General features: G+C 44.9%; 1 protein-coding gene across 3 annotated transcripts in view; it reads right to left on the bottom strand.

Moving 5' to 3' along the window:
- Nucleotides 1-27,100, bottom strand: part of RIPK1 (receptor interacting serine/threonine kinase 1) — a 215,206-nt gene that overhangs the window by 69,934 nt on the left and 118,172 nt on the right. For all 3 annotated transcript variants that reach the window (XM_085607158.1, XM_085607157.1, XM_085607159.1), the window contains exons 4-5: nucleotides 21,582-21,719; nucleotides 15,217-15,451 (exon numbers count right to left, since the gene is read on the bottom strand). In XM_085607158.1, the coding sequence (XP_085463284.1) occupies nucleotides 15,217-15,451; nucleotides 21,582-21,719 (373 nt within the window). The remainder of the gene's footprint in view (nucleotides 1-15,216; nucleotides 15,452-21,581; nucleotides 21,720-27,100) is intronic.

Here is a 27,100-nt window from a genome sequence, read left to right as displayed (position 1 = left end):
GTGGTCAGGAAGAGCTGTCGGTTGGAAGGTCTATATTTGGAGGGCTACATCCTCAGTAGGTGTATGCTGCGCCGTTCACTCTTTCTCAAAATCTGGAGTCCCTAAGTACAGCAGTTGAGAGCTATGTTGAGAACATTGATCCCTGGAGATGGTCAGCTTCTCAGCCAGGCACTGTGGAGACTGAGAAGGATTCTGTGGACCAGGCAGGCAGGGTGCCAATGTACAGAGAGGAGGGCTGGGCTAAGGTAGGAAAACTGCCGCTTGCCAGAAACATAACAGGCTGCTCTGCATGTCAGACACTTCGGGTAGCTACTTTGACTTTAGGTATACTTCTGAGAAAGAAGCTCCCTCAGACCATTCTAAAGAGAGACAGCTCTTGGACAGACACATTCAAAACCAGTTCCAGGTAAGACTACTTCAATTTGTTATCCAATTTTGAATTTGTAATTTGTTATCCAACACAAAACTCATGGATTTGGTAAAAGCAATTCCAAGTGACAAGGGAAAAAGTCAACCAGGATTTGGTCATAAGCCTATTAGTCGCTGCTGAGATTAGCAGGAATTGTGTATGAGATAGTGAGGTGCCATCCACATTTAAATGTTTTTCAAATCCTTAGATTGCTTTAAAATATCAGGCTTTGAAGATATCTCTAGACATAGCTATCTGTCAATACCATATTGGCAGTGGGATGCACATAGATTTTGCAGTAGTTCACCAAAGCCTGCATAAAAAATTTCCATCCTGTGATGGCTAAGATGGAGCTCGGAGACCCAATGGGGCAAAAGGACAGGATGAGACAGAGAGCACTTAATTTTCACCACTTGGTTGTGGTTACTTTGTTATCAGAAGAACTAGTTTAGCATGTGTCCTCCAATGCCCAGGCAATTCTTCTTGGTGTCTAGCAGATTGCCATAATCGACCATAGCAAAATTCAATGAGAATCATAAAGTAGGGTTCTCCCTTTTCTGCTAAAGTGAGGGAGTACGTTCCATGAAGAATTACTATTAATGGGAGTACCATATAAAATGTCAATGAGAGTCAATGAGAATCAGAAAGTAGGGTTCTCCCCTATTTCTGCTAATGGGAGGGGTTCAAGTTCAATGAAGACTCTGTATTAATGAGAGGCAAAGCAAGTTAACACCCCTGATGACAGTGGGACAGGCAGGCAAGCAATCACTTGCTGTTTACGGACAATGATGCAAGGAATGCCGTTTCAGTTATCAAAGGTTTCTTGGACTGCTACAGATCATTTGTAGGACACCCCCTTCCTTGATATTCAAATCATAAGTTGAACAAAGGACACATAATATAGCAAGAGTCTTCTTTAAAAAATATTTTTTTTAAAAAGGTATATTGCAACCTTTTCTTTGACACTGCTACGGGCCAATCTACAAAACCTTGAACTTTTAATTTTGCCACTTTCACGTACTGAGATTAAAGGATGAAACCTAAAAATCATACACATTTATGGCAAAAATGCCATTCTGGCATCTTAGCATTCATATAATTCCTTATTAAGTGAGATAACACTGGAGTTACATTTTCTTCGTAAGAAGTACACAAAGTTATGGTGCGAAATGCCAGAATTCATTTTAACAGCCTTTTATTCCACGTTTTTTTTTGCTCATTATGCCAAGACCTATTTGCATACAGTTCCCCTCTCTGCCTGTAACGGAATGAGCAAAATAAGGGTGGAAAGGCACGCTGCCTAGATAACCAGTCAGTAGGTAGAGTTTTTAGAAGAATTCCATGCATTACTCTGAGTTTCTCAAGTTGCATACATTGAGAAAGTTTAATCGAGTAAATCAAACTGTCATATAGGTAGACCACTACTGAAATGGAATACCCTGTAAGCCATTATTACAAGGCTGCAACCCACTCCAAGTCACTGCTTCATGAAACAACTAAAATGAATACCTAAAATCAATTGCTACCAAATGCATGAGTTGTCAAAAGTGCACACATCCAAAAAAAGACCAATGGTTTAAAATGTACATACTAAGTTTTAAAAGCTGTTTTCCATTCATGCCCCTTCAGATCCTTACCAGATCACAAGACGTTGTACACTCTAATTTTGTACACTTTAAGTTCCTTTTTTCAGTATGTCTACTCGGTCTATGCATGCCATTTCTTACTACCCTTATCCTCTTATTTTTCCATATGAAACATAACATTTTGTTCAGTATGCTAGTGAAGCCTGAAGTGACAATGAGGATTCCAGCTCTTACTTGAAAGATATTCTAGACAACCAAACAACGATTTTCTGTAAGTACCTCCCTTTTAGCTTTATTATTGTTCAATATATCTATTGTCGATATTCACCCCAAGATATTTAATATTGGAGAAAACTCTTTGGAAGTGGAATTTGTGCATTACTTTAACCCAAAGCTTCTCCTTATCAGACAATGCCCTGAGATAATGAGGTCTTCCTATTAGTCACTGCACACAATATCCCAATGTTACTTCACTAAAGTGCCATTCTATATGATGAAATGTTTTTTCAGCACTGAAAGTGTAAATAAAGGTTCTACTGGTCTTTTAACCCTTGAGGCATGACTTAAGTGTACAACCTTGTAGGTATTGTCGACTGTTTATGTGCTGATATTGAATGTAAATGGATCAAATGTTTAATTTATACATATTCTCCAGTATAATAGCCAAAAACATGACATAGGTGTTAACCTCAAAAGTGTTATTGGTATTTTTGACTGAATGAGGGTCTATTAATGGTTTGGGTAACTGAGGCAGAGTTAATTTCTGCCTCTAGAGTACCCAGTTATTTAGGAGTGGTCTTTGGAACCTCTAGTTCTTATCAATTGAGTTTTCTGCACCATAATGTGTTTAAAAGCTTGCATCCATTCCGTGCTTGCTCTTTACATTCCACTCCTTTACATTCCATTCCATTCCATTTGTTTCACTATCAATTTATGCATGAATTCGGTTTGGCTGGGTGGGGACCTGAAGATATTACTTAATTTTAAACCTGGGAGGGGAAGGATCTGCTGTTGCCAAGCCATTTGTACGAGAAAAGTGAAGTCTTAGATTTAGAAATATTTAAACAAAAATCGGGAATCTGAGAAATTTGGCATCATTACGAGCAATAGTGATATTAGGCATCACCTCAAAAACCGTGAAACAGAGTGCTAGGATGCTGGTCATAACTTGAAACTTAAAACTGTCCAGGAAATAACTGAGGGATTTCTCAAATTTTTATAGCTCTAGAGCTCTAGGTGCTGCTAGAGCAATTCCTAGGCTTCAACATATACAAAAATGGGAAGTGGACTTGGAGTGACAAATATCAGATGAAACCTGACAGGAAATATGGGTGAAGACAGTAAAACCTTCTACATATCTACAGTGCAGATAAAATACAAAAATACTGTACTATCCATCATACCTTATCCCATTCAGGTCTCATTTTTAGGTCTCGCCTGGCGTTGCAGCGCAAAGCACTGCTCTCTGTGTGAGAGATTTTGTAGGAAAGTAGATTTGAGAAGGGTACTTGAAGCCCCGCCCCTCATTTTCATTGGCTGGCGTCACAGTTTATGCTAAACGGTGGCCTGCCATTGGAAATGAGGGTTTTTAGGTGACGCCTTTTCGTCCGGCCCATCCGGACTGGCTCGTATGCTTTGTGGCTGTCGCAAAGTACTTTCTTATCTTTATGGGGCCATGTGTTTCTAATTAGCGTGGAGGAGCGCACTGCCCCCGACCTCTCAAAGGAAAAAAATCTTGGTTTCGCCAAGATTTTTTTCCTTTGACAGGTCGGGGGCAGTGCGCGCCTCCACGCTAATTCGAAACACATGGCCCCATAAAGAGAAGAGATCAATGCTTGTCTTATACATGTCCCTGGAACATCCCTCACGAGACACTTGGAATGCTACTCCTGTTGTATATATTGGCATGGGCTATTGGTATTTTCAATTCTGCTTTCTCCCGATTAATGACCCTTTGTGTGTCCATCTTCCCTCCGGTACATGCAGGATGCCTCCTCTGTCTATGTACTGTGCTGCATCAAAGCGCTCTGAAGATGCAGTAGGGTGGCATGTGACGCTATAGGAACCAAATAAGTCTCTTGAATAGGTCATTGTGGTATGGACGCGTGTACCCCTCCTCCACGGGGTTGCCCTTCGAAGCAGAGGGGTCAATCGCATTGCAGATGACCACCGACACTCCCTTGAGGTCGTCACTAACCCCCGATTTTAAAAGCAGGATGGCCGCCTCTCTGCCCTCGGTGTAGCCGGGGGAAGGGCGGCTGACATTGTGGCCCATCTGCTGCTCTATTAGCCGTGTACTCCGGAATCTGCCCTCCCCCACCTTTCCTCCGCTTGTATATACAGACCTGCATACGTAGGGCTCCCTGCACAGACGTAGGCCCCTGCATTCACGGTGGTGCCAGACAGCGCTCTATTCCTGGCTTACCGGAGGGGGCCCAGGAGTTACCACCACAGCCTGGTTAGCCTGCCACGTTACGGACACTACCCCAGCCCTACCAGCCGGCAGCCTGGCACAGAATCTCCAGCGCTCCAATGGTGGATGATGGATTCTCCCTCAGACCCACCAGTCCTTCAGAGGCAGTTGCCTATCACACATTTTTCAGATTACCATGGGCGACTTGCCCTAACCGTACCAACCATCAGCCATTCACAGGCTGACTCAATGTCTTCAGAGCGCCGTGACTTGGACATATATGGGCCCCAGCTCTGAAAGCCATTCAGAAGGGAACTGTCGCGTAATGTCCAGATTTCCAGCCGGACACAGGACTGGCTGCGCCTCAATCGTTCCTTCTTTCAGGGGGCAGCAAGCTGTATCGAAACCTACACACTCCTTCGAATGTTGCATGTGACTGACTTCGTCCCAAAGCTACTACCTTGCAGAGGCACGATTATCCAGAACCTGGCACATATTCACAGTGCATTTTTGACTCATACTTGCATAAAAAATACAATTTATTGCATCGAATACTTAACATCCAGGATGGTGCCAGGTACAGACAGATCTGATTAACCGGAAGGTGTTGTGTGACTGTGCTCGCGCCCAGCAAGCGTTAGTTTCAGAGGCACGAGCCTGGCTTTGACACACTCTCAGGCATTCTTTACAACCCCCTTTGCCCCACCCAGTCTCTGCTGTGCGTACCCTCGCTCAGGCCCAAGTGGAATAATGTCTTTAATCAGACCAGCTCCTTCCACGGGATTATGTGGGCTTGAATGGGCACCGATGACCTACATCCACCACTCCAGAAAGCCTGGATCTGAAAAAAGTGCTGTATTCATCTGCTCTTCTGTGATTCTTTTCATCTCTAGCGAGATGCAGCATTCACATGCGTGTGCTCCTCACGAGATAAGTGTGCAACCTGCACTTCACGGGTTCGAATTCCAGCAGGCTGACTCAGCCTTTCACCAGTCTTTTTATGTTGATGACGTGTATTTGTGATGTCTAGAAAAAATACCAGCTGAATGTGTTCAGGAAGGAGGATAGGGTGTGACGGCAAGTTAGAACAATATTCTATTCTTATAATTAAAGAGCATTGGCAAAGCCAATAGGTCTCACCTATGGGAAAGCTATTGGCTTTTGTTAATGTCTTTTAGCCATTTAGCCCAAGAGCACACGACTCAAGTAGGTAAGCTGTGATTTATCCTAGTTTTCTATATGTGCCCCCTTTTTTTTGTTTATTTTCTGTTTGGTACAAAGCCCTTTGAAGCACCAGTAAAGACACAAGTCTCAGTCCACATTTCTCTGTGTGTATATGTATTGCCCAGCTTCGAGCCTGCGCCTTATGTGGAAAGATATCCGGGACCTTTGATCTAAAGACTACCACAGATGCCAGGCGCACTGAAGCAGTATTTTAGGGGTGTTACACATCTGTCAGGGGGCATTGCTGAAATGCAGCGCCCATGGCCTCCTGTTGTCTTTCTAATGGGAGCAAGAAGCATTGACCTGATTCAGTCAGGTAGTCTTGGTGTTAATTCCGTTTCCGGTGCAACATTTCAAATCCGGTGGTGTTTGCCCACGTGCTAATTCCACATGTGCTATTGGCAAATCACAACTCGGCGATCTCGGCGCTGTTTGCCTGATGTTTAATAGCAGGTCCAACTTGCTGAGAATCTGGTTCAGTAATAACCATAAAATAATAATTTGTGCCGAATGGAAATCAGAGGGATGCTCTGATTTGCACATTCTGGAACGTCCATGCGCTTAAAGCAGACTCAATTAAAACAAGCATTGGCATAGCCAATAGATCTCGCCTTATGGACCTTATAAGTGTTTAGCTATGCAACAGTTGATGTGGTTGCACCAAGGATATTGCGCTGCATAACTAAACACTTATAAGGTCCCAAAGGTGAGACCTATTGGCTTTGCCAATGCTTGTTGGAATATATGCGCTGCAATAGACAATGTGCTGAAAAAGCTGCGCCTGTTATTTTTATTTTATTTATTTTATTATTACTTTATTCTGTTTGAGGTTTTTGTAACTTACCTCTATGATGTGACCTCAGGGCACTTTTTCTTACTGTTACATATGAGTAGGAAGTTGTATTATAGTATATTGCTAGAGCCAGGGATGGTGAATCAGTCAATCATCCAGCATCAATAAGAAGTGCCTGGAAGTAACCACGGTCAAATATGTACACAGCAAGAAAAAGCCTTGAAATAGCAAGGGTCTTGAGAGTCTGGGTGAAGAGGCGAAGCCAGTCTTAGGTGTCTGAGTGGACAGGACATAGAATTCATCCAGAGGGCTATTGTGAAAAGGGCATCATTGTATATGACATGGTGAAGAGGCGAATTTTCAAGGATCTTGAATTTAAGGTAGAAATTTCCCATTCTCAATTGAGAAGGAAGGGGATTCTAGAGAGAGTAGCCCTTAACATAGAGAGATCAACCACCTTAACTCCTGGATGAATTTTTGAAAAGGTCTATAGATTGACAACCAGTAGCAACGTTGGAATGGAGAGAACGGATGCTCCACGAGATAATCCAGAAAAGGTCTGTGATGTAGGAGGACAACCATTTGCTATTGTTTACTGACTTGAATCTGACAACAATAGCCAGTCAGCCTTGCTGGAGATTAAGAGTGGCATGGTGGCAGAGGGAAATCAGGGCTTTCTTGTGCTTCCCTTTCAAGCGGAGGGTTGGAAAAGATGGAAAAAAAAGTTTATGGGGCAAATCCACAAGGGCCTTTTTAAATATCTGTCCTGATTTGGGTGTTTTCAATTTAGCAATGTCTGAGCTACAGAGGATATTGCGGGCGCAATATGTGTGGTCCCCGGGCTCGGTATGGGCCTGGAGGTAGAGCTTCTGAGGAAAGGGTTCATGATGCGTTTAAGAATGATACATTATGATCTTTTGCCTCTTTGATATCCCTCTTCCCTACTTGGCTCTTGTGAGCAGCAGAGATACGTGTGGGGACTTCTTCGTGGGATGGTTTATTTGATAAAGGGTACTCTCAATCAATCAGGATTTGTAAAGCGCGGCTGATCAACCACAAGGGTATCCAGGCCCTAAGGGCCTTGCTGCTTCGGGTGGGATCAGTTGAACAACCAGGCTTGAGTCCCATACTGAATTCTAGAAGAGAGGATGAGTGGGTGAGGGTCCTAGCTCGGAGGGCCACCAGGAGTCGTTCCACGGGGAGGTGTTGTTCCTGAACATCAGCACTTCAGTTTTTTCTATGTTGTTTTAGGCAGTTGTTTTTCATCCAATTGGCGATGCTCCTCATGCACCAGTGGAAGTTGGCTCTTGTGGTGGAGGGGTCTTCTGATAGTGAGAGGATGAGCTGGGTGTCGTCTGCGTAGGATATCATGTTTAGTCCATGTGTTCCAATGATGTTGGCCAAGGAGGTCATGTAGGTGTTGGACAGTGTGGGGCAGAGGGATGAGCCTTGATGCCGTAGAGGATTCTCTTGGGTTTCAAGGTGAATGGTGGTAGGTGGATTCTCTGGGTTCTTCCGGTGAGGAAGAAAGCAATCCATTTGAGGGCGTCTACTTGGATTCCGATATGATGAAGTTTCTTGATATGGGTGTGGTGGGATACGGTGTTGAACGCTGCTGAGAGGTCAATCAATCAATCAATCATAGGCATTTATAAAGCGCGCTACTCACCCGTAAGGGTCTCAAGGCGCTGGGGGGGGAGGGGGTTATTGCTCGTACAGCCAGGTCTTGAGCTGCCTTCTGAAGGAGAGGTGGTCCTGTGTTAAGCGGAGATGGCTGGGGAGAGAGTTCCAGGTCTCCGCTGCGAGGTAGGAAAAAGATTTGCCTCCGGCGGTGGCTTTGCGGATGCGGGGGACGGCTGCCAGGGCTTGTACGGTCGATCGCAGGGTGCGGGTGGGTATGTAGAAGGAGACGCGGTGGTTGATGAGTTTGGGTCCTTGGTTGTGAAGGGCTTTGTGTGCGTGGGTGAGGAGTCTGAATGTGATCCTCTTGCTGACTGGGAGCCAGTGAAGCTTTTCCAGGTGTCCGGAGATGTGGTGGTGGCTCGGGACGTCCAGGATGAGGCGTGCGGCGGCGTTCTGGATTCGTTGGAGTTTCTTTTGTAGTTTGATCGTGGTGCCGGCGTAGAGGGTGTTGCCGTAGTCCAGGCGGCTGGTGACGAGGGCGTGGGTGACGGTCTTCCTTGTGTCGGTGGGGATCCAGTGGAAGATCTTGCGGAGCATGCGAAGGGTGTTGAAGCATGCCGATGTGACTGCGTTGACTTGTCTGGTCATGGAGAGGGAGGAGTCCAGGATGAAGCCCAGGTTGCGGGCGTGGTCGGTGGGTTGGGGAGTGCTCCCTAGGGCGGGGGGCCACCAGGAGTCGTCCCATGCGGTGGGAGTAGGGCCTAGGATGAGGACTTCCGTCTTGTCGGTGTTGAGTTTAAGCCGGCTGTCCATCATCCAGTCCGCTACTTCCTTCATTCCTTCGTGTAGTCTGGTTCTAGCAGAGGAAGGGTCGTTGGTGAGGAAGAGGATGAGTTGGGTGTCGTCTGCGTAGGAGATGAGGTTGAGTCCGTGTTTGCGTGCGATGTTTGCCAGGGGCGTCATGTAGATGTTGAAGAGGGTAGGGCTGAGGGAGGATCCTTGTGGGACGCCGCAGATGACCTTGGTCGCTGTTGATCTGAAGGGGGGGAGGCGGACTCTCTGAGTTCTTCCGGCGAGGAACGAGATGATCCAGTCCAAGGCCTTGCCTCGGATGCCGGCGTTGTTGAGGCGCTGTATCAGGGTGCGGTGGCATACCGTGTCGAAGGCTGCGGAGAGGTCAAGGAGTATGAGGGCCACGGTCTCTCCCTTGTCGGTCAGGGATCTGATGTCGCCCGTGGCTGCGATGAGGGCGGTCTCGGTGCTGTGGTTGGCCCTGAAACCGAACTGTGAGGGGTCGAGTGATTCGTTGGTTTCGAGGAAGGTAGTCAGTTGAGTGTTGATGGTTTTCTCAATAACCTTTGCTGGGAACGGGAGGAGAGAGATGGGTCGGAAGTTCTTGAGGTCTGTGGGGTCTGCTGTCGGCTTCTTGAGGAGGGCGTTGAGTTCGGCGTGTTTCCAGCTCTCGGGGAAGGTGGCGGTGGTGAAGGATGTGTTGATGACGTCTCGGAGATGGGGGGCGATGATGTTGTCGGCTTTGTTGAAGATGTGGTGGGGGCATGGGTCGGCGGGTGATCCTGAGTGGATGGAGTTCATCGTGCGGGTGGTTTCCTCGGTGGTGATCAGGTTCCCGCTGTGGGGGGTGGGTTCTGGTGGTGGGTTCGCGTTTGTTGTGGTGAAGCTGTTGTAGATGTCGGTGATTTTGTGGTGGAAGAAGGCTGCGAGGGAGTCGCAGAGGTCTTGTGAGGGGGTGATGGCGTTGTTTTCGGCATCGGGGTTGGAGAGTTCTCTGACGATGCCGAAAAGTTCTTTGCTGTTGTGGGAGTTGTTGTCAAGTCTGTCTTTGAAGGAAGATTTTCTTGCGGCGCGGAGGAGTTGGTGGTGTTTCCGGGTGGCGTTTTTGAGGGCTGACATGTTCTTGTCGGTCTGGTCGAGGCGCCAGGTTTTCTCGAAGGTGCGGCATCGTTTTTTGGAGTCCTTGAGGGTGGAGTTAAACCAGGAGCTTCTTTTGTGGTTGGCTCCGTTCGCTCGGGTCTTCAGGGGAGCCAGGATGTTAGCGCAGTCGGAGATCCAGCTCGTGAGGTTGTTGGCTGCTTCGTTGGGGTCTGAGGTGCTGGTGGGCAGGTTCTGGGAGAGAGCTGATGTGAGTTGGTCGGCGGTGATTTTAGTTCCATTGTCTTCTCGGTGGTTGTTGAGCGTGGTGGTGGGTTGTGGTTTTCCTGTAGCTGAAGTGGACGCAGCTGTGGTCCGTCCAGGAGAGTTTGGTGCTGTGGTTGAAGGAGATGTGTTTGCTGGAGGAGAAGATGGGGTCGAGCGTGTGTCCGGCGTAGTGGGTGGGGGTGTTGACCAGTTGCTTGAGTCCGAGGTTGGAGAGGTTGTCCAGTAGGGTGGTGGTGTTGTTGTAGTTCTCCAGGTGGAAGTTGAGGTCTCCCAGGAGGATGTAGTCGGTGGAGGGGAGGGCGTGTGGGCTGACGAAGTCTGCGATGTCTTCGCTGAAATTGGTGCGTGGTACGGGGGGTCTGTAGATGAGGGTTCCTCTGAGGGCGGTTTTGGGGTCGCTGTGGATTTGGAAGTGGAGGTGTTTAGCCTCGGAGAGTGTGTGGTCGGTGTTGGTTGTGATGCGGATGGCGCTCTTGTGGACGATGGCGATGCCGCCTCCGGTGCGGTCTTTCCTGATGATTTTGTATCCGTCAGGGATGGCTATGGCGATGTCGGGTGCCGAGGAGGGGTTCATCCAGGTCTCAGTAGGGAAGGCGATGTCCGGGGCTGTTGAGTCGATGAAGTTCCACAGTTCGATCGCGTGTCTGTGGACGGATCGCGTGTTGATCAGGATGCACTCGAGGTTGTGTCCAGGGGTGTTGTTCTTGTGGGGTGCGTTGGGGGTCCGTAGGCAGGTGAATCGGCAGTTGCGGCAGGTAAAAAGACCGTGGGTGCGTCTCGGGGTGGTGCGGCAGCAGCCCGGCGCTCTGCCGGGGTTGAGTTTGGTCAGGGCGGCGGTGTCGTAGGTCAGGCGTGGGAGGTGTGGGTCGCGGGGGCCTGGGGTCATGGCGCTGGGCGCGGTCCAGGCGCGGACGGGCGCAGACGGGCTTGCCTTAGGCGCGCCTTCGGCACGCCAGTGGCGCGCCCGCTGCGCACGTCCGCTGCGCGGTCTCGCAGCGGCCGCCATATATGGGGTAGCCGGCGAGGAGGGGTCAGCTGGGAGGCGGGCGGCGGGAGGGTAGGCGGGGGAATAAATGTCGGGAAAAGCGGCGAGGGCAAAAAAGCAAAAAAAGACGAGAAGCGAGAGAAACGAAGCAAAAGGGGAACCAGGCACTAAAAGGGGGGCACAACAACAACCGGGCACTCTGGGGGGCACGCACTCTGGAAACAAGGAAAAAAAGGGGGCAGCACTCACAACAGCTGGGCACGCACTCAGAGAACAAGGAAAAAAAGGGAGCAGCACTCACAACAACAGCCGGGCACGCACTCGGGGAACAAGGAAAAAAGGGAGCAGCAGTCAGAATCACACAAAAGGAGGCAGGCAAGCACTGGTGGCGCTGCGGGGGCAGGGGAGCGACCTACCCTAAGGTCAAGGGTCGCTACCTCTGTCTCGCAGCGGCCGCCATATATGGGGTAGCCAGGGAGGAGCGGTCAGCTGGGAGGCGGGCGGCGGGAGGGTAGGCGGGGGAAAAAACGGCGGGAAAAGCGGCGAGGGCAAAAAAGCGAAAAAAGACGAGAAGCGAGAGAAACGAAGCAAAAGGGGAACCGGGCACTAAAAGGGGGGCACAACAACAACCGGGCACTCTGGGGGGCACGCACTCGGGAAACAAGGAAAAAAAAGGGGGCAGCACTCACAACAATAGCCGGGCATGCACTCGGGGAACAAGGAAAAAAAGGGGGCAGCACTCACAACAACAGCCAGGCACGCACTCGGGGAACAAGGAAAAAAGGGAGCAGCAGTCAGAATCGCACAAAAGGAGGCAGGAAAGCACTGGTGGCGCTGCGGGGGCAGGGGAGCGACCCACCCTAAGGTCAAGGGTCGCTACCTCTGTCTCGCAGCGGCCGCCATATATGGGGTAGCCGGGGAGGAGGGGTCAGCTGGGAGGCGGGCGGCGGGAGGGTAGGCGGGGGAAAAAACGGCGGGAAAAGTGGCGAGGGCAAAAAAGCGAAAAAAGACGAGAAGCGAGAGAAACTAAGCAAAAGGGGAACCGGGCACTAAAAGGGGGGCACAACAACAACCGGGCACTCTGGGGGGCATGCACTCGGGAAACAAGGAAAAAAAGGGGGCAGCACTCACAACAACAGCCGGGCACGCACTCGGGGAACAAGGAAAAAAAGGGGGCAGCACTCACAACAACAGCCGGGCACGCACTCGGGGAACAAGGAAAAAAGGGAGCAGCAGTCAGAATCACACAGAATCGCACAAAAGGAGGCAGGCAAGCACTGGTGGTGCTGCGGGGGCAGGGGAGCGACCTACCCTAAGGTCAAGGGTCGAGGAGGATCAGGGCTGCCATTCCTACCCGGTCAAGGAGGGTTCTGATGTTGTCTGTGGCAGCGATCAGAGCGGTTTAGGTACTGTAGTTAGTGCGGAATCCAGAATGGGAGGAGTCCAGCAGATTGTTGTTCTCCGGGTGTTCCGTGAATTGGTGGTTCATGGCTTTTTCGAGGACTGTGGTGGGAAATGGGAGCAGAGCGATGGGGCAGTAGTTCTAGAGTTTGCTGGGGTTGGCGGACGGTCTCTTGAGAAGGGGTTTGACTTCTGCAAGTTTCCATTCTTCTGGGATAGAGGCAGTGGTGATGGATGAGTTGAAAATGGAGGTAAGCTTCCTGGTAATCTTCTTGCTTCTGAGGTTGAAAATGTGGTGGGGCTAGGCGTCCGTGGGTGCTCCTGAGTGGAAGGAGTTCATGATGGCTGTGGTGTTCTGTGTTTTAAGCTGGTCCCAGGCGGTGAGTAGGTGGTTAGGATTTAAATCTATGGGGGCAAAGGGGGCTGTAGAGGTCAGAAGATGTGGTTCAAAGTTTTTGTACATGGTGGAGATTTTGTCGGGGAAGAAGTCTGCCAGGTTGTCACAAAGTTCCTGGGAAGGAGTGAATATGTTTTTGGTAGCTGGGGGGTTGGTGAACTCTGACGTTGTTGAAGATTTCTTTGCTGTGGTTAGAACTGTCTTCGATGCGGTTAGCCAGGGCGCTCCTTTTTGTGTCTTTCAGTAGTTGGTGGTATTGGTTGAGTGTTGTCTTGAAAGTGGCTCGGTCTGTGGGATCCTTGCTGGTGTGCCATTTCCTTTCTAGTCGGTTGCAGTTGCGTTTTGAGGTTCTCAGTTCCACGGTGTACCAACTTGCCTGTTTGGTGGATCTCTTGGGTTTGGAGGGCTTGACGAGGGAGACTCTGTAGGTGCAGCTGGTGATCCAGGTGTAGAAGCTATTGACAGCCTTTTCTAGGTTGGTTGCATTGTAAGGGTGAGAAGAGTTGAGGGCATCGGCCCACGGCTCTCTATGACACTTTGTTCCAGCTGTGGAATGAGGTGCTGGGTCGCTTGGTGGCAGTGCCGGGAACCCTGTGATGGGGGAAGATGGTGTGGTCTGTCCAGGTGAGCTTGGTGACATAACTGTTCTTGACTGTGTCGCTGGTCATGATGATGGGGTCAAGAGGGTGACCAGCGTTGTGTGTGAGGTTGGTGACTAGTTGGGTGAGGCCGATGTCGTTTATGCTTTCGAGGAGATTGGCGGAGTTGGTCTTGTTAAAGTCATCGACGTGGAAATTGAGGTCTCTGAGAAAATTGTAGTCTTTGGAGTCAATGGAGAGTAGGGCGATGAAGTTGGGGATTGTGTTGCAGAAACTGGGGTGTGATCCTGGAAGTCTGTAGGCGAGGATGCCTCTGATGGTGGTTCTGCCGTCAGTTTGAAGTTGGAAATTGAGGTGTTCCATGATGAGTTGGTGTCGCCTGTGGTGGTGGTGCAGCAGATAGTTTCTTTGTGGAAGCTGGGGAGTCCGCCTCGGTGTTTATTGGTGTGGTATTAGTGTGCTATCTTGTAGCCATTAGGAACAGCTGCGGCGCAGTCGGAGCGGAAGCGTTGTTAAGCCAAGTCTTGGTGAGGAAGATGACGTCAGGAGTGAAGGAGGTGATGGTGTCCCAAATCTCAGTTTTGTGCTTGCAGAGTGATTGTGCGTTGATAAGGAGGCAGTGGAGTAGGTCCAAGGCACCCATCGTTGGCGTGGTGATAGGTGGTATGCATGAGGGTGCTCTGGTGTTGCAGGAGATGAGTGTGCCGGTAGGTAAAACGTCCTACCATTGATTGTGGGGAAGTGTTGCAGTTGTTGTGATGGAGTCTAGGGTCCAAATTTTGGGCCTCAGAGGCAGTGTATCTGCGTATAGCGGGAGGGCCAGGGTTTCTGGCACTGGGCATGATCCAGGCATGGACTGGCACAGACGGGTTTGCCTTTGACGTGGCCGCACTGCAGCCTCTGTTAATTAGGTCCTGGAAGAAGGGTGGGGCGCTGGTTGGGGAAAGCAGCGAAACGGGCAGGAAAAGAGAAAGAAGCGAGGGGAGTTTGGTAAAAAAAAAAAACACGAAATAAGGAATAATATTCAATGTATTGATACTTATTTATGCCACTTGAGCAGCTGGGTTGTGGGTGGCTTTTGAGTACCCAATAAACACACATAAACCTACACGGGAGACACTCACTAAACTAACCGAGTTAGAACTGAAAGGCCATGATCAGCGCAAGTAGAAGGAGATAATGGACAGAGCGCTGAAACTTTTCAGACACTCACACCAGTCACAGATCTAGGGTTAATCCATCATCATTCTTTAGCTCACTTTGCCACCCCAGTTCAGACACAGCCATATGCAAACCAGCCTTGACCCTATTCCTCATGGGAACAGTCCAGCCTGAACTGCCAAGCCAGGTCTTCCCTAGATAGGAAACAAGCATCATGGGACTGGTTTCGGGGATTTAACCCAGATTTGTGATGGGGGGCGAGTGTCTGAAAAGTTTCAGCGCTCCATCCCTCATCTCCTTGTGTTTGCTTTGATCAGCTTCATCTGTGATGGAAGAGAGACTGAAACCTCTGTATGGCAGGTCGGTTTATTAACGTACAAAGAATGATAATTAAAATCAGATACGTTTCCAGGCCTCTTGAAAGCAAAATTGCTGAACACTTCCAAAAGAGGAAACATATGCACTTACTTTCATATGGCTCTTTATTGGCCAAAATTACCCAAAGCACTATGCCAAATCTGTAGACATCCGACTTTTCAGTTGGCCTTGCATGAACAGACTGGAGATGCTCGGGGGCCATAAAGAATAGAGTCCCAGCATTTGTTTTCGAGCCTGTGCTACTCTTCAATTTTCTCTGTCGATTGGTTTCTTCTTTAGTTAACTTGCTCCAAGCTTTGAATGAAGCTACACCTAGATCCGCAATCTGAAAATAAAAAAGCATGTTTATAATAGTGGTTTTTTCCATGGAGTGAGAAAACAGTACAAAAATTAAAATATTGGTTGTGCAGCTTGGAGGTAGTTCTTTGTATCCATTTGTCAGACACTTGTATATTTAATTTAAACTGAAGTGGGAGTTTTCATAACACCAGCCCATTACTGGTTCTGTACGCAAGGACTAATTTGAGAGTCACAAAAACAGGTCGATATAGAAGGTGAAGTGGAGCATTTACCACCAAGTTCTGTCCTACTGGCCAGTCATTAGGTTCAGTGTTACTAGCTGCAAGGCTATTTGATTATGTTATAACTCCAAGCGTTTTACTTCTGATGACCGTATTTAATATCGAGTACTCAATCCTACATTGGCATTGTAAAAATATTGATGCAGCATCTAAACGTTACACTTACAAAACGTTATGCGTGTGACTAAAAATTTCTCTTCATGCTCAAAGAAGTTTGTAGAGAAGTTAAACACATTGTAAAATGATTCTGTGAATTTTACCTTTTGGGTCAGCCTCTAAAAATGCTGTAATTTGAAGAAACCCAGAGTGCTGGCGACTCTGTGATAGTCTACAGGTGAAACAGTACTCAAACACCTAATGTATCTGTGTAGTCATCTTCATACAGTTATTTAATACCAAACTAGGTTTTTCACTGAAGTACCCTATGCTGACTGTATACTTGTATTAGCATTTATATAGTGTGAATTTAGCCAGGAAACGCATTGCATTACATGGCCAGGGTGATGTGGGGTGTGGGAGAAGATCATTTTATTGAGTGTATCAAGTGAGAAATACAGAAATACATTTTTATGCACAGATAGAGTAGGTAATTTGCCCAGAACTGCATAATGTTTTTTTACACGCATTACATTTGACAATTTTTTAGGCACAGGGAGATTAAGCGACTTGCCCAGAATCAAAGGATTTTGAGCAAAGCACAGAGTCTGGGAATCGAACCTGGGTCCTCAGGTTACAAGGTCGACAGCTCTAGCCACTACGCCACACCCCCACTCTCCGTGGAGGAAAGTGGCATAAGAACATCAATTAGAAGTTACTGCTAATCTCTCACTGCATTGCCTGCTGCCACCGTTCTGATTTTGATAGAGGGGTTAGCGCAATGACAAACCGTGTTCTTTCAGAATATCGTTGTGTGTTTTTCTACCCATCAGTTTCCCTATCACCTCAGAAGAAAGCAGGAGGGCATTGATGAACGCATTTAGGCATCTCCAAATAATGCCAGGTACCGTAAGTGAAAATGGTCTTTGGGTACATTTGGCCTCATCACAAACTGAAAAACTTGTAAATCTCCCTTTGGTGCCCAACACTGAAAGCAGTAGATCAAAGACACTAAGAGGCTGGAGCTTGCATCTGCTCATCCAAGACTAGGCTAATGAAAATGTTGTTAGCCACTTCAAAAGCTTATCTTCGTGGTTACAATATCTTGCTTGGCTATCGAAGGACAACCATGAAAGAGGCACAAAACACTTAAATACTTGGGGACATAAAAGGAAAGGCTAAAAACATGTGTGATTAGGGTATGAGCATGGTGAAGGAATATTCCTCAAACTTAGTCCTGTAAAGGTGGTATTAGAAAAACTGTGCCTTCATGGATTAAGTTGGCTGTCATTGATTCCATATTCACTAAAAAGTTATGGAATATGTAACCTAGTCAAACCTTGACAGCAACGTTACCTGAAAAACGCCACAGTCCTGATGAAGGGAAATGATTGTGTCATTCAGACTACACATAACTTTCACTTCAGAGGATGGGATGCTAACGGGGTGGTGGTGGGCCAAGCAATAAAATGGTCTACGTAAATCATGTCCTGGGGAAGTGCACTGACCAAATGGACTTTTTTATTTTGCTGCCTCAGAATCACACTCATGAGTGTGCCACGGCCATAAAGAAAAATAAAAGCTCACTGCTAGATTGAACAAAATAGTGAGTTATGATGCTTATGACAATAATGACATTGGTAGCACAATTGTTGATTTCTAATCACAGTTGTATATTACTGCATAATACAGGCAGTGTAATATTCTACTTACTGCCAGCCTGGCCTTGATCCAGGAGATGCAAAGCCTCAAGTGGGTCATAATGCTACTGCCCTCGATCACCAATGCTCATAAATACCATATTTCCCCCTGCATGTGAGCATATATGGTTCCTGCATTGGAGTCGTTTCATTTATATGTGTTTTAAACAAGGTATTAAATATGCATGGTCGTAAGCAGTGTGTGGCGGGGGGCAAGTTATAGTTCGCTCAGCTGACTATAACTGGTGAATTTCTGTGTTTTCTTTTAGCTCAAAACGTGAATGTTGTCATTGACAATTTCACCTAACTATAATCTTCCTTTTGAATTTCTATTTTTTTTCTTAACCAAAACAGATCTTTTTAATCATACCAAACTATAACGTTAGCTTAACCTAATATTTTATTACCACACATAAAGCTAATCGCCCGCCTCACACGGGGAAAGGGGGGAGACCCCATCCCCCAGGATCTTTTTTTTTTCTTCTTAGTTAAAGGGGAGGCATGTGGCCCTCCTCCCCGCAGCTTATTAGGCCATGGGGACCCCATACCCAGGGCTTTCTTTCGTTTTCAAAGAGGAGGGGGCAATGCGGCTCTCCCTCCCAGAGTCTCACTAGGCCCTGGGACCCCATTCCCCAGGGCCTTATGTTTTTTAAAGGGGAGGGGGATGAAGTGGACTCCGTTCCCCGAGACTTATTAGGCCCTGTGCATTCCCATCCCCAGTACCATTTATTTATATTTAAGGGAAGGGATCACACCCTCCGAGCCTTCGGCCACATTAGGCCCTGGAGACTCCATCCCCCAGGGCTGTTTTCTTTTTAATTAAAGGGGAGGGGGACCATGTTGCCCCAATCCCCGAGCCTTATTAGTCTCAGGAGCCCCAGGGCCTTTTTTTTTTTTTTAAAGGGTAGAGTGCTATGTGGGGCTACTTCCTGAGCCTTTTCTGGCCCTAGGGACCCCATCCCAGCACTATTAAAGGTAGGTGACCACCTATGGCACCCACCATACACTTGTGGGGCCGCAGGGGGAGAGCCCCAGGGCTCCCAGCCGGGTCCCTGCATGCAGTGGGAGTCGGCACTGCTCCTGTCCGCAGGGAGCAGCTACAAATGCTGTTCTCTCCGGGCAGGAGCAATAGTTTGAGCTGTTTCCCTGCCTACTTTGGTGTGGGCAGGGAAACAGATCAAAGGTCTGCTCCCAGCCAGAGGGAGCATTTTTAAAGCTGCCACCCACTGGGAGCAGAATTTAGCTTTGCTCTCACGTGGGGGAGGAGATTAAAAAATGCTGCAGCCAGGCAGAAGCAAATACAGGTTTTCCTGGCGGTGCAGCTAGCGAAACGGCTATAGATGTTTCGGGGAGGGGAACCACACAGCTCCACCTCCAAGTTTTGGAGCATTTTGGCCCCTGGGGTGGGTTCCCTGGGACCTCCGGAGGTGCACAGCAAGTTTTGCCTTTTGTTTTGCTTGTGGCCCCAAAGGAGGTCCCTCTGGGTCCCCCCCCCTGGGACCCAAGGGGGCATGGTATCCCTACCCTGTCCCCTTATATCTCTTTTTTTCACAAGCTAAGGACAGGGGACTAAGTACCCAAGTCCTGTAATGGCTGCCAGAAACATTTTTCTGAGGTTGCTGCCAGCCAATCAGAGCGATCGTTTCCAGGGGAGCAAATTGGCCCAAGGCCAATCAGAACATTCCATTTTTAAATTGGTGTTCTTATTCAGATATCTTTTATTAACTGAAATTTCTTAAAAACCACAGAACGGATTTACACCAAATCACAAAAAGCATAATCTGCGCAACCAGATTTAGCTTCCTGCCAAATCTGGTGTAATTCCATTCAGCAGTTTTTGCTGTAGTCTTGTCTAAAAAAGTCAGATTGCACATACAGGCGCAACAACAGAGTTGTTAGTGTAATTGCAGTGCTGTTGGAATGACTCTGCTATTGATGGCTTATGGGATCCCGTTCAAGATAGACAGATATTTCTTGGTCCATTGAACACACTAATTAAGCTTGCCCGATACACTGCATGTTAATTTTTGTTTGAGATTGCAGTGATATGGCTAGCTACTGAGTCATGTCAATTTTATATGGGTCTTCGTTACATATTAGCTACTGCTTGGGATGACAATTATTTAGATCAATGTTTCTGTAGTATCTAAATAAGAAGAATGAACATATGTCACCTAGAAATGTATAGCTTTATTAAACAGGAGTTCACAATAAGTACCACTGAATATGTTTTTAGGGATACATTTGGAAAATATTTCTTTTTGTAGGGACCTCTCAAAAGTTCTAAGGTCAGTGATGCAAACTGATGAATTATAGAAACACTTTTGGATCAAAATCATGTGGTAAGATTTTTAAGTTTGTTAATCCTTCTAAAATGACTAGCATTTGTCTGATGAGTGAGGGCTAATCCACCTGTGAGTATAACATGCTAAGGGCTGCAGAGCTTATGATGACTTCTTATCAAAACAAAATATAAGTTTTGAACTTAAAACAGACAAATGCTGTCTGGTCTACTATTAAAAAAACATTTTTTTGTATATGTCAAGTTAGGAAACTACTGTGAATTGATTATTCTTTCTCCTTAACATGGCCTAGGACACGAGAAAGCAACCAATCACATGTATATTGACTGCACAGTTGGAATATATCAAGAGAGTGGATGCGATTAAGAAATACATATTGATGTTATGTTTTAGTAAAGGGTGCCTATGTAGGTTTATGTCCCAAGATGGACTGATTATCTATGAATTACCAATTGCAATACGGTATAGGTACCATGTTTTAAAAAACATATGTTTTTTAGGACGGTTGTTTGTTGTGTTTTCTGTACAGGAATGTAAAATATGAGAATGTACCATTTGTTTATTGTCTTTTAAGTGTTTATTATCAGCTCTGAAGAAGTCCCACTGTCTTTGGAATGAAACGCATTGGCTGTGTCTGTGTCTTATGTATTTCAAGATGGGAATAAAGAATACAACTTTACACATGAGTACCTGTTCATTTAAAGATTTGCCAAATTATTTTGGACTTCATATATGAGATATTTGATCTCGCCCTGAATAATTTGGACCTAAGTGGTACTATTTATTGAGTGCATCTCCTATTTTGTTTTATGTTCTTTTGAATTTTGGGTTTTGTTTGGAACGGTCAACCTAGGGAGTTGAGCGCCTGTGTTGTGGAACGACGTGGAGTGCGGTGACATACACCATAACCGTTCCTAGCTAATTAGTCAAAAAGTAGCACCTTTTTGGAAAGTTTTGTGGAGATACATCTAACAGGGCCAAAGTTATTAGCAACACAAACAACTTTTTTCCTATGGAAAGCTGGATTAACTATAACTACCCAGTTGCAACAGCCACTGGGTGATATCAATACTATACTAATAATATACTTTATTTCAGATTATGTACAAACCATTAACTGTTGCCATCCATACATAAAACATGTATATCATTTTAGTGTAAAATGTGTATATTTATATTATATATATATACACATGTATATATATATATATATACATACACATATATACACACACACACATTTATGAAATGTTATTTATATATAACATATATATACACATATATAAAAATGTACACACAAACAAAATGATATACATGTTTTATGCATGGACTGCAACAGTTTTATGGTTTGTAAAAAATCTGGAAAAAAGCTGCATTTAATCTGAAAATCTGGTGGAGCAAATCTGCCTCTCACCCAAAAGAGGTAGAAAAAACATGAATGCCAATTTGAGTACTAGTAACAAAAATGAATAGTCCCAAGTGACAACTCAGTTAACAAGGCACATTGTATAAATGGTCTATATCATTAGGGCAAATGTCAAAGGAATAAAGACTAGCTACCAAATTCACATACATTCGGAAGTAAGTATATTTTAGGTACTCCACGAATACTCATGGAATTAGACAGTAGGCAAGACCTTCTCCAAGAGGAAGTCATAGCAAATTATTTGGCCCAAAGTGCACGGAGAAGCCTTTATGTTAAGAATGCTTTACAAAAATGTCCAAACCAAAAGCCTCAAAAGCAACTGATAGCAAAAGATCCATGCAGCTTGTACCTTAATGTGGAAGTCGTCATCAACGAGGATATTATCTGGCTTGAGGTCTTTATGTATCACATGCTGTTCATTTAAGTAACACATTCCTTCAATAATCTCCATAATAAAACGTGCTTTCAGAGAAAATGGTACTGTAACCTAAAAAAAAAAAAAAAGAAAACAAATATTTTGTAATTTTTCTCGAGCAACAAAATTAACAAGAATTTCCAAGCCAATAGGTCTCGCCCATGAGAGCTATTTGCTTTGGCAATGTTTTGTAACCATGCTGCACAGCAGTGATGATGCTTTGCAGTGTGGTTAAAACTAATTTTAAAAAAGTACTATGACTCAGCCAGGGCTAATGTGTCATGCTGCACATCAGCCACGCTGCTATACAGCATGGCTACAAATCTTTGCCAAAGTTGGCAATGCCCATGCTGTACAGCATGAACAAAAGGCAAAGGCAGATCAAACAGTCTCAAAGACGTGACCAATGGGCTTTTCAAAAGATTGTTAGGCCTCAGCACAACACGCCTGTGATTCTGAGCAAATAAGTTAATCTCTGCAGGTGTTAAAAAGACAAATAAATGGAATTTGCCCAAAAATCTTATCACATAAAAAAAGCAATTTTGTCCACATCTTATACCTCTGGAAGCAGGTAACATCTGTTGTCGCAAACATCTATTTCAAAGGGGAAAAAGGCTTAATTAAAGTTCATGGGGCATAGTAAAGCTTAGTCACAAATGGCAAGTGATTCAACATAGATGACAGGAAGAAGAAAAAAATAAAAGTAGTATCTCAAACACAATGTGATCAGTGGAAGTACAGCAGTCAAGCTGAAGCAATCAATACTTGGTCCATGCTCCAGCAGAAAACAAAGGAAGTGAAGATAGCATATACTGGCCAATTAGAAGGCAGCAAATAAGAGTGAGAATGAAGTCAACGAATGTTAAGCAATGGGAGGGCTGCAATCCTCTTGTATACAAGATCTCTTACATGCGTTGTCGCAGGTGCATCCTAAAAACCAACCTAAAATACAGCAAATAATACAACCTTTCTGGGATAAAAAAAACTTAATGAACTAGTTGCTTTCAGTGGGAGCGAACACCTAGAAGTGTCGTCAAATAGAGATGCTACAAACAGTGACCATCTGCAGTTGGATGAACTGCAGATGGTAACTGCTAATGGTTTTTGGCTAATGGTTGGTGCATTTGTGAGTGCTGATACAATCTATGTGCAGCATGCAGACACATTTTCTACTCCTAGTATGTCTGACTCAGTCTTTCATCTCCTTGAATGTACTGCTTAATACTGACACCAACAATATTGTGTTATAAAAATATCAAGGACAATATCAATATTGGAAGGTAAGTGCATCTAGGGAAGTGTTTATTTACTCTTCTTAACTCCACATCTATGTACTTCGAAGATATATGTACCAGGTAGGGACAAATATGAGGAGTCCGGTATAGAAAATGTAGATTTGCTTGCCTTACAATATTTGTTTTCGATATTATGCCCTCAATATTCTGTCCCGCCAATATTGTCGGTTCGATATTCAGAGGGCCTATTATCTCCTCAAGGTCAACAAAATAGGCACTAAAGTGCTAGATAATAGTATATTATCTGAATGTGTACAATGCAATTATACCATTTATATGGCACCTTAGCACTCTCAGAATCTGGACACCTTTTTCATATTGGTCAGAGATTTATATCAATTGGCTTATTCTGGCTGTGCCTGCATGGTACTCTTTGAAGTGAACACAGGAATGCCCACAGAGAATACTATGATGCAAATGGAATGTGACAAGCAGCATCATATGAAGAAAGGAGGTAGGGAGCAGATCTGGTAACAGAAAGACAGTGTACGGTGGCTGTGGCATTTTGCGGAGACAAACCATTTGTTTTCATCACCTGGGCTAGTGTAATTCATGGGAAGTCGTGTAGATATGACCATTTAACACTACAATGTCATTTATTTTGCTTGGATCCTGCAGTAGTCTCACAGTAAAACTACTTTATTTAGCCACCAGATTTACTAAACTGGGCATGCCAACAACAGCTCAGTGAAGACATATCAACAGTGGGAGTAATGCTGAAGACAAATATTCATTAGGCGGTTGACTTTATTTGTAGGTTTTGCCTGTGCATCAGTAGCACTGGTGTTTCGATTTAAACATTCCTGCTATTGTGAGCCTACCTACATGAAACCTTGGTCTTTCCTCTGCAAGCTCCTGAAACTGACTGGCATGTTCCATGAGACCTCAGTCTTCTCTCTGCAGGTTCTCGATACCCACTGGAGTGTTACAAGAGTACCCAGTCGTCTATCCGCAAGCTCGCGATACTGAACGGAATGTTCAATGAGACACCAGTCTTCCTTTGACAGGCTCTCAAGACTGGTCGTCCTCTACCTTTGGAACCCATACGTGGGAGCAATAACTGGAGAGGCTACCTTTTACACATACACGCCACACATACATCAGTGAAGTGCAGTATATCCAAGACAACGTAATAAACAGAAAAAATTAGATGACATTCATAAGCAGATGGGTGATCAAGTGTGATTCTCGGCAAATCACTTAATCTCCCCGTACCTAAAAAAACGAAAAATTAATGTGTTCATCTGGTGCTCATGTAAAGCGCTCTGATACCCGATGCCTCGGGTCTAGTTCGCGCTATATAAAACTTCCAAAAAAAGGTCACTTATGGCCAAAACAGCTGCTGGCCAGACTACATGCTTTGAAAGACTGCAGAGGACAGCATATTTTTAGCATACTGTACCACTTAATGCTGTTAAACAGATTATTGGTAAAAAGTGAAAGACTAAGATATCTGGCTTTTCTATTGCTACTACTGCGCCCCCTCATCCCCAGTCTACATGTACATTCAGGTACTGAATCGGGTACCAGTGTTTTGATTTGCAAGGGTCTAGTGCATTTTGAATTCCATATAATTTTCCTTAACACCAATTTCTTTACTTATTTGGTTTATTGTAAGCCCTTTGTACAAAATGCAGAACAGTACAGCTCCTCCACTTTGCCATACTTAGCCAAAGGACCCAGTTTGAAATTGGCATAATTCCCAAAAATCTTTTTCTACATTGCCCACATTTTTGGCACGTCTTTGAGGGCTGAAAGGAAGACACCACTTTTAGAACACTGTGCAAGGTCAGATGGTCAATAGGTGTTTGACTGACTTCCCAAATTTACCAATGAAGAAGCCACAGAACTCAATGAATATGAACTATGCATTAAAAAGCGAAACCTGCGCTATCTTCCCCAGTTGAGTGTCAATTTATAGAGATGCTTCATGGACAAATGTTATTTGATTCTGGAGATATTACTTTGTAAAGAGAGGCAGAGGAGTGGTGAGTCAGAAAAGAGTTGTGTGACAGACCCAACCGGATTGGCATTGTCGTGTAAATTTGGATCACCACTGAAAGAGAGGATCAGGAATCAATCCTTACTCAGCAACAAAAGTGAGAGAGAGAAGGACGAACTTTGGTAAAAGGATGATCTAAATGAAATCCTGATAATGGCTAAGAAGAAAGAACAGACCATTCTATTGCAAGTGTGGAAGTGATAACATAAAAATAAAAGACAACAGCATTTAGGTAGCATAAGGCATCAACCATAGTAACAGAAAGTGGTCAAAAACAAGGATTCGAAGAGAAATGTTAAGTGTGGCAACATAAGTCACATGGCCAACAAAGACTGTCCTGAATGAAAAATTCTGTGTAAAGTTTGCGGGCAAAGGGACACTATGCGAGGAACTGCAGGATCAAAAGCAACAAAAGGTAGATCGGAGAAGCAGTCAGAGACATAGAAACATCCTGCCAAAATCTATGTAAGTGAAAAAATACATAAAGGAAGGAGATTTACAGAAACGCCATAAGAGGGAAGATAAAATGGTTGAAGCCAGAATAGGGGTTTGAAATACAAAGGGACATCTGCATACAGTAAGATATATATATATATATATATATATATATATATATATATATATATATATATATTCACTGAAAAAACCATGGGTTTCACACACGTTATAGTTAGGAATTAGCATTTAAAAAACCTTAGAAATTCACTGAAAAAACCATAGGTTTCACACACGTTATAGTTAGGAATTAGCATTTAAAAAACCTTAGAAATTCAGTGAAAAAACCATAGGTTTCACACATGTTATAGTTAGCTGGACATTTTACTCGTAAAAAACCAATGAAATTGCCCCGTTATAGTTAGTTCAGCTAACTATAACTCGCGCGCCCGCAATGCACTGCTGATGACGTCACATATTACATCACTCATGACATGGTCAGTGACATCACTCATGACATCACTGATGACATCTCAAATGACATCACTGATGACATCACTGATGACATCATCCAGTGAATGTGTGTTTTTCTGAAAATTAAATATGTTTTATATATGTATATCTCAAGGTCGATGGAAGAATAAATGGGTATATAAGTGTCTAAATGGATGATTTGTTTTTGAAAAATTGATTGTGTAACTGACTGATTAAGTGTATCTCTCACTTTGTGTATAAGTGGCTGCATGGGTTGGTGAGTAGCTACATGGGTGTCTATATAGGTTATTAGTTGGTTTTTTGAGTATCAGTCTGAGTGTCTGCATGGTTCGGTGGGGGGTATTACGTAGTGCATAGGTGCATGAATGAGTGACTCACTGTTTGTATGTGTTGAACACAGCATGTGTGCAGGACTGTATGGGTGGATGAGTGTGTGCATGGATGTGTTATTGAGTGAATGACTGTCTCAATAGTGTCTTTATGAGTAACTACATATGTTTTAAACTAGTATATGTGACTATTGGTGTATATATGTGAGTATATGTGAGAGGGAGAGATTGAAAGAGTTCCTGTATGAATAAGTATGTGTTTCTATAAGTGATTGTTTAAAAGACTAAGTATGTGTAAGTTTCCGTAGAAGTAAGTGTGGTGGTGTGTGTATAACTGTATATGCAGGTGAATGTATGTTTGATTCTTTACTAGCATGAGTGACTATGTGTGTGAGTAACTCTATGGATGAGTGGCATTATGTAACAGGATGTATAGGTGTATGAGTACATATGATGAGTGAGTACATGTATGAGTGACTGTATAGGACTGTTGGTGAATGAGTGGATGTGTATGTTGATCTTAGAATTACTGAAGAGGTTGTTGTAACTGGTATTGGTATGTCCATTGTTTTGAAAATTTTAGTCTCTATTTTTGAATGTGTGTATCAAAGCTTATATTAAGGTGAGAGGAGGTCTGCCACTCTATCACAAGGATGATGTCATCAGTGATGTCATCAGTGATGTCATTTGAGATGTCATCAGTGATGTCATGAGTGATGTCACTGACCATGTCATGAGTGATGTAATATGTGACGTCATCAGCAGTGCATTGCGGGCGCGCGAGTTATAGTTAGCTGAACTAACTATAACGGGGCAATTTCATTGGTTTTTTACGAGTAAAATGTCCAGCTAACTATAACATGTGTGAAACCTATGGTTTTTTCACTGAATTTCTAA

This window comes from Triturus cristatus, chromosome 5_2, assembly GCF_964204655.1.
Source record: "Triturus cristatus chromosome 5_2, aTriCri1.1, whole genome shotgun sequence".
NCBI lineage: Eukaryota > Metazoa > Chordata > Amphibia > Caudata > Salamandridae > Triturus > Triturus cristatus.
Note: the sequence above shows the minus strand (reverse complement) of the source record. Positions and strands in the feature narration are given on the sequence as shown.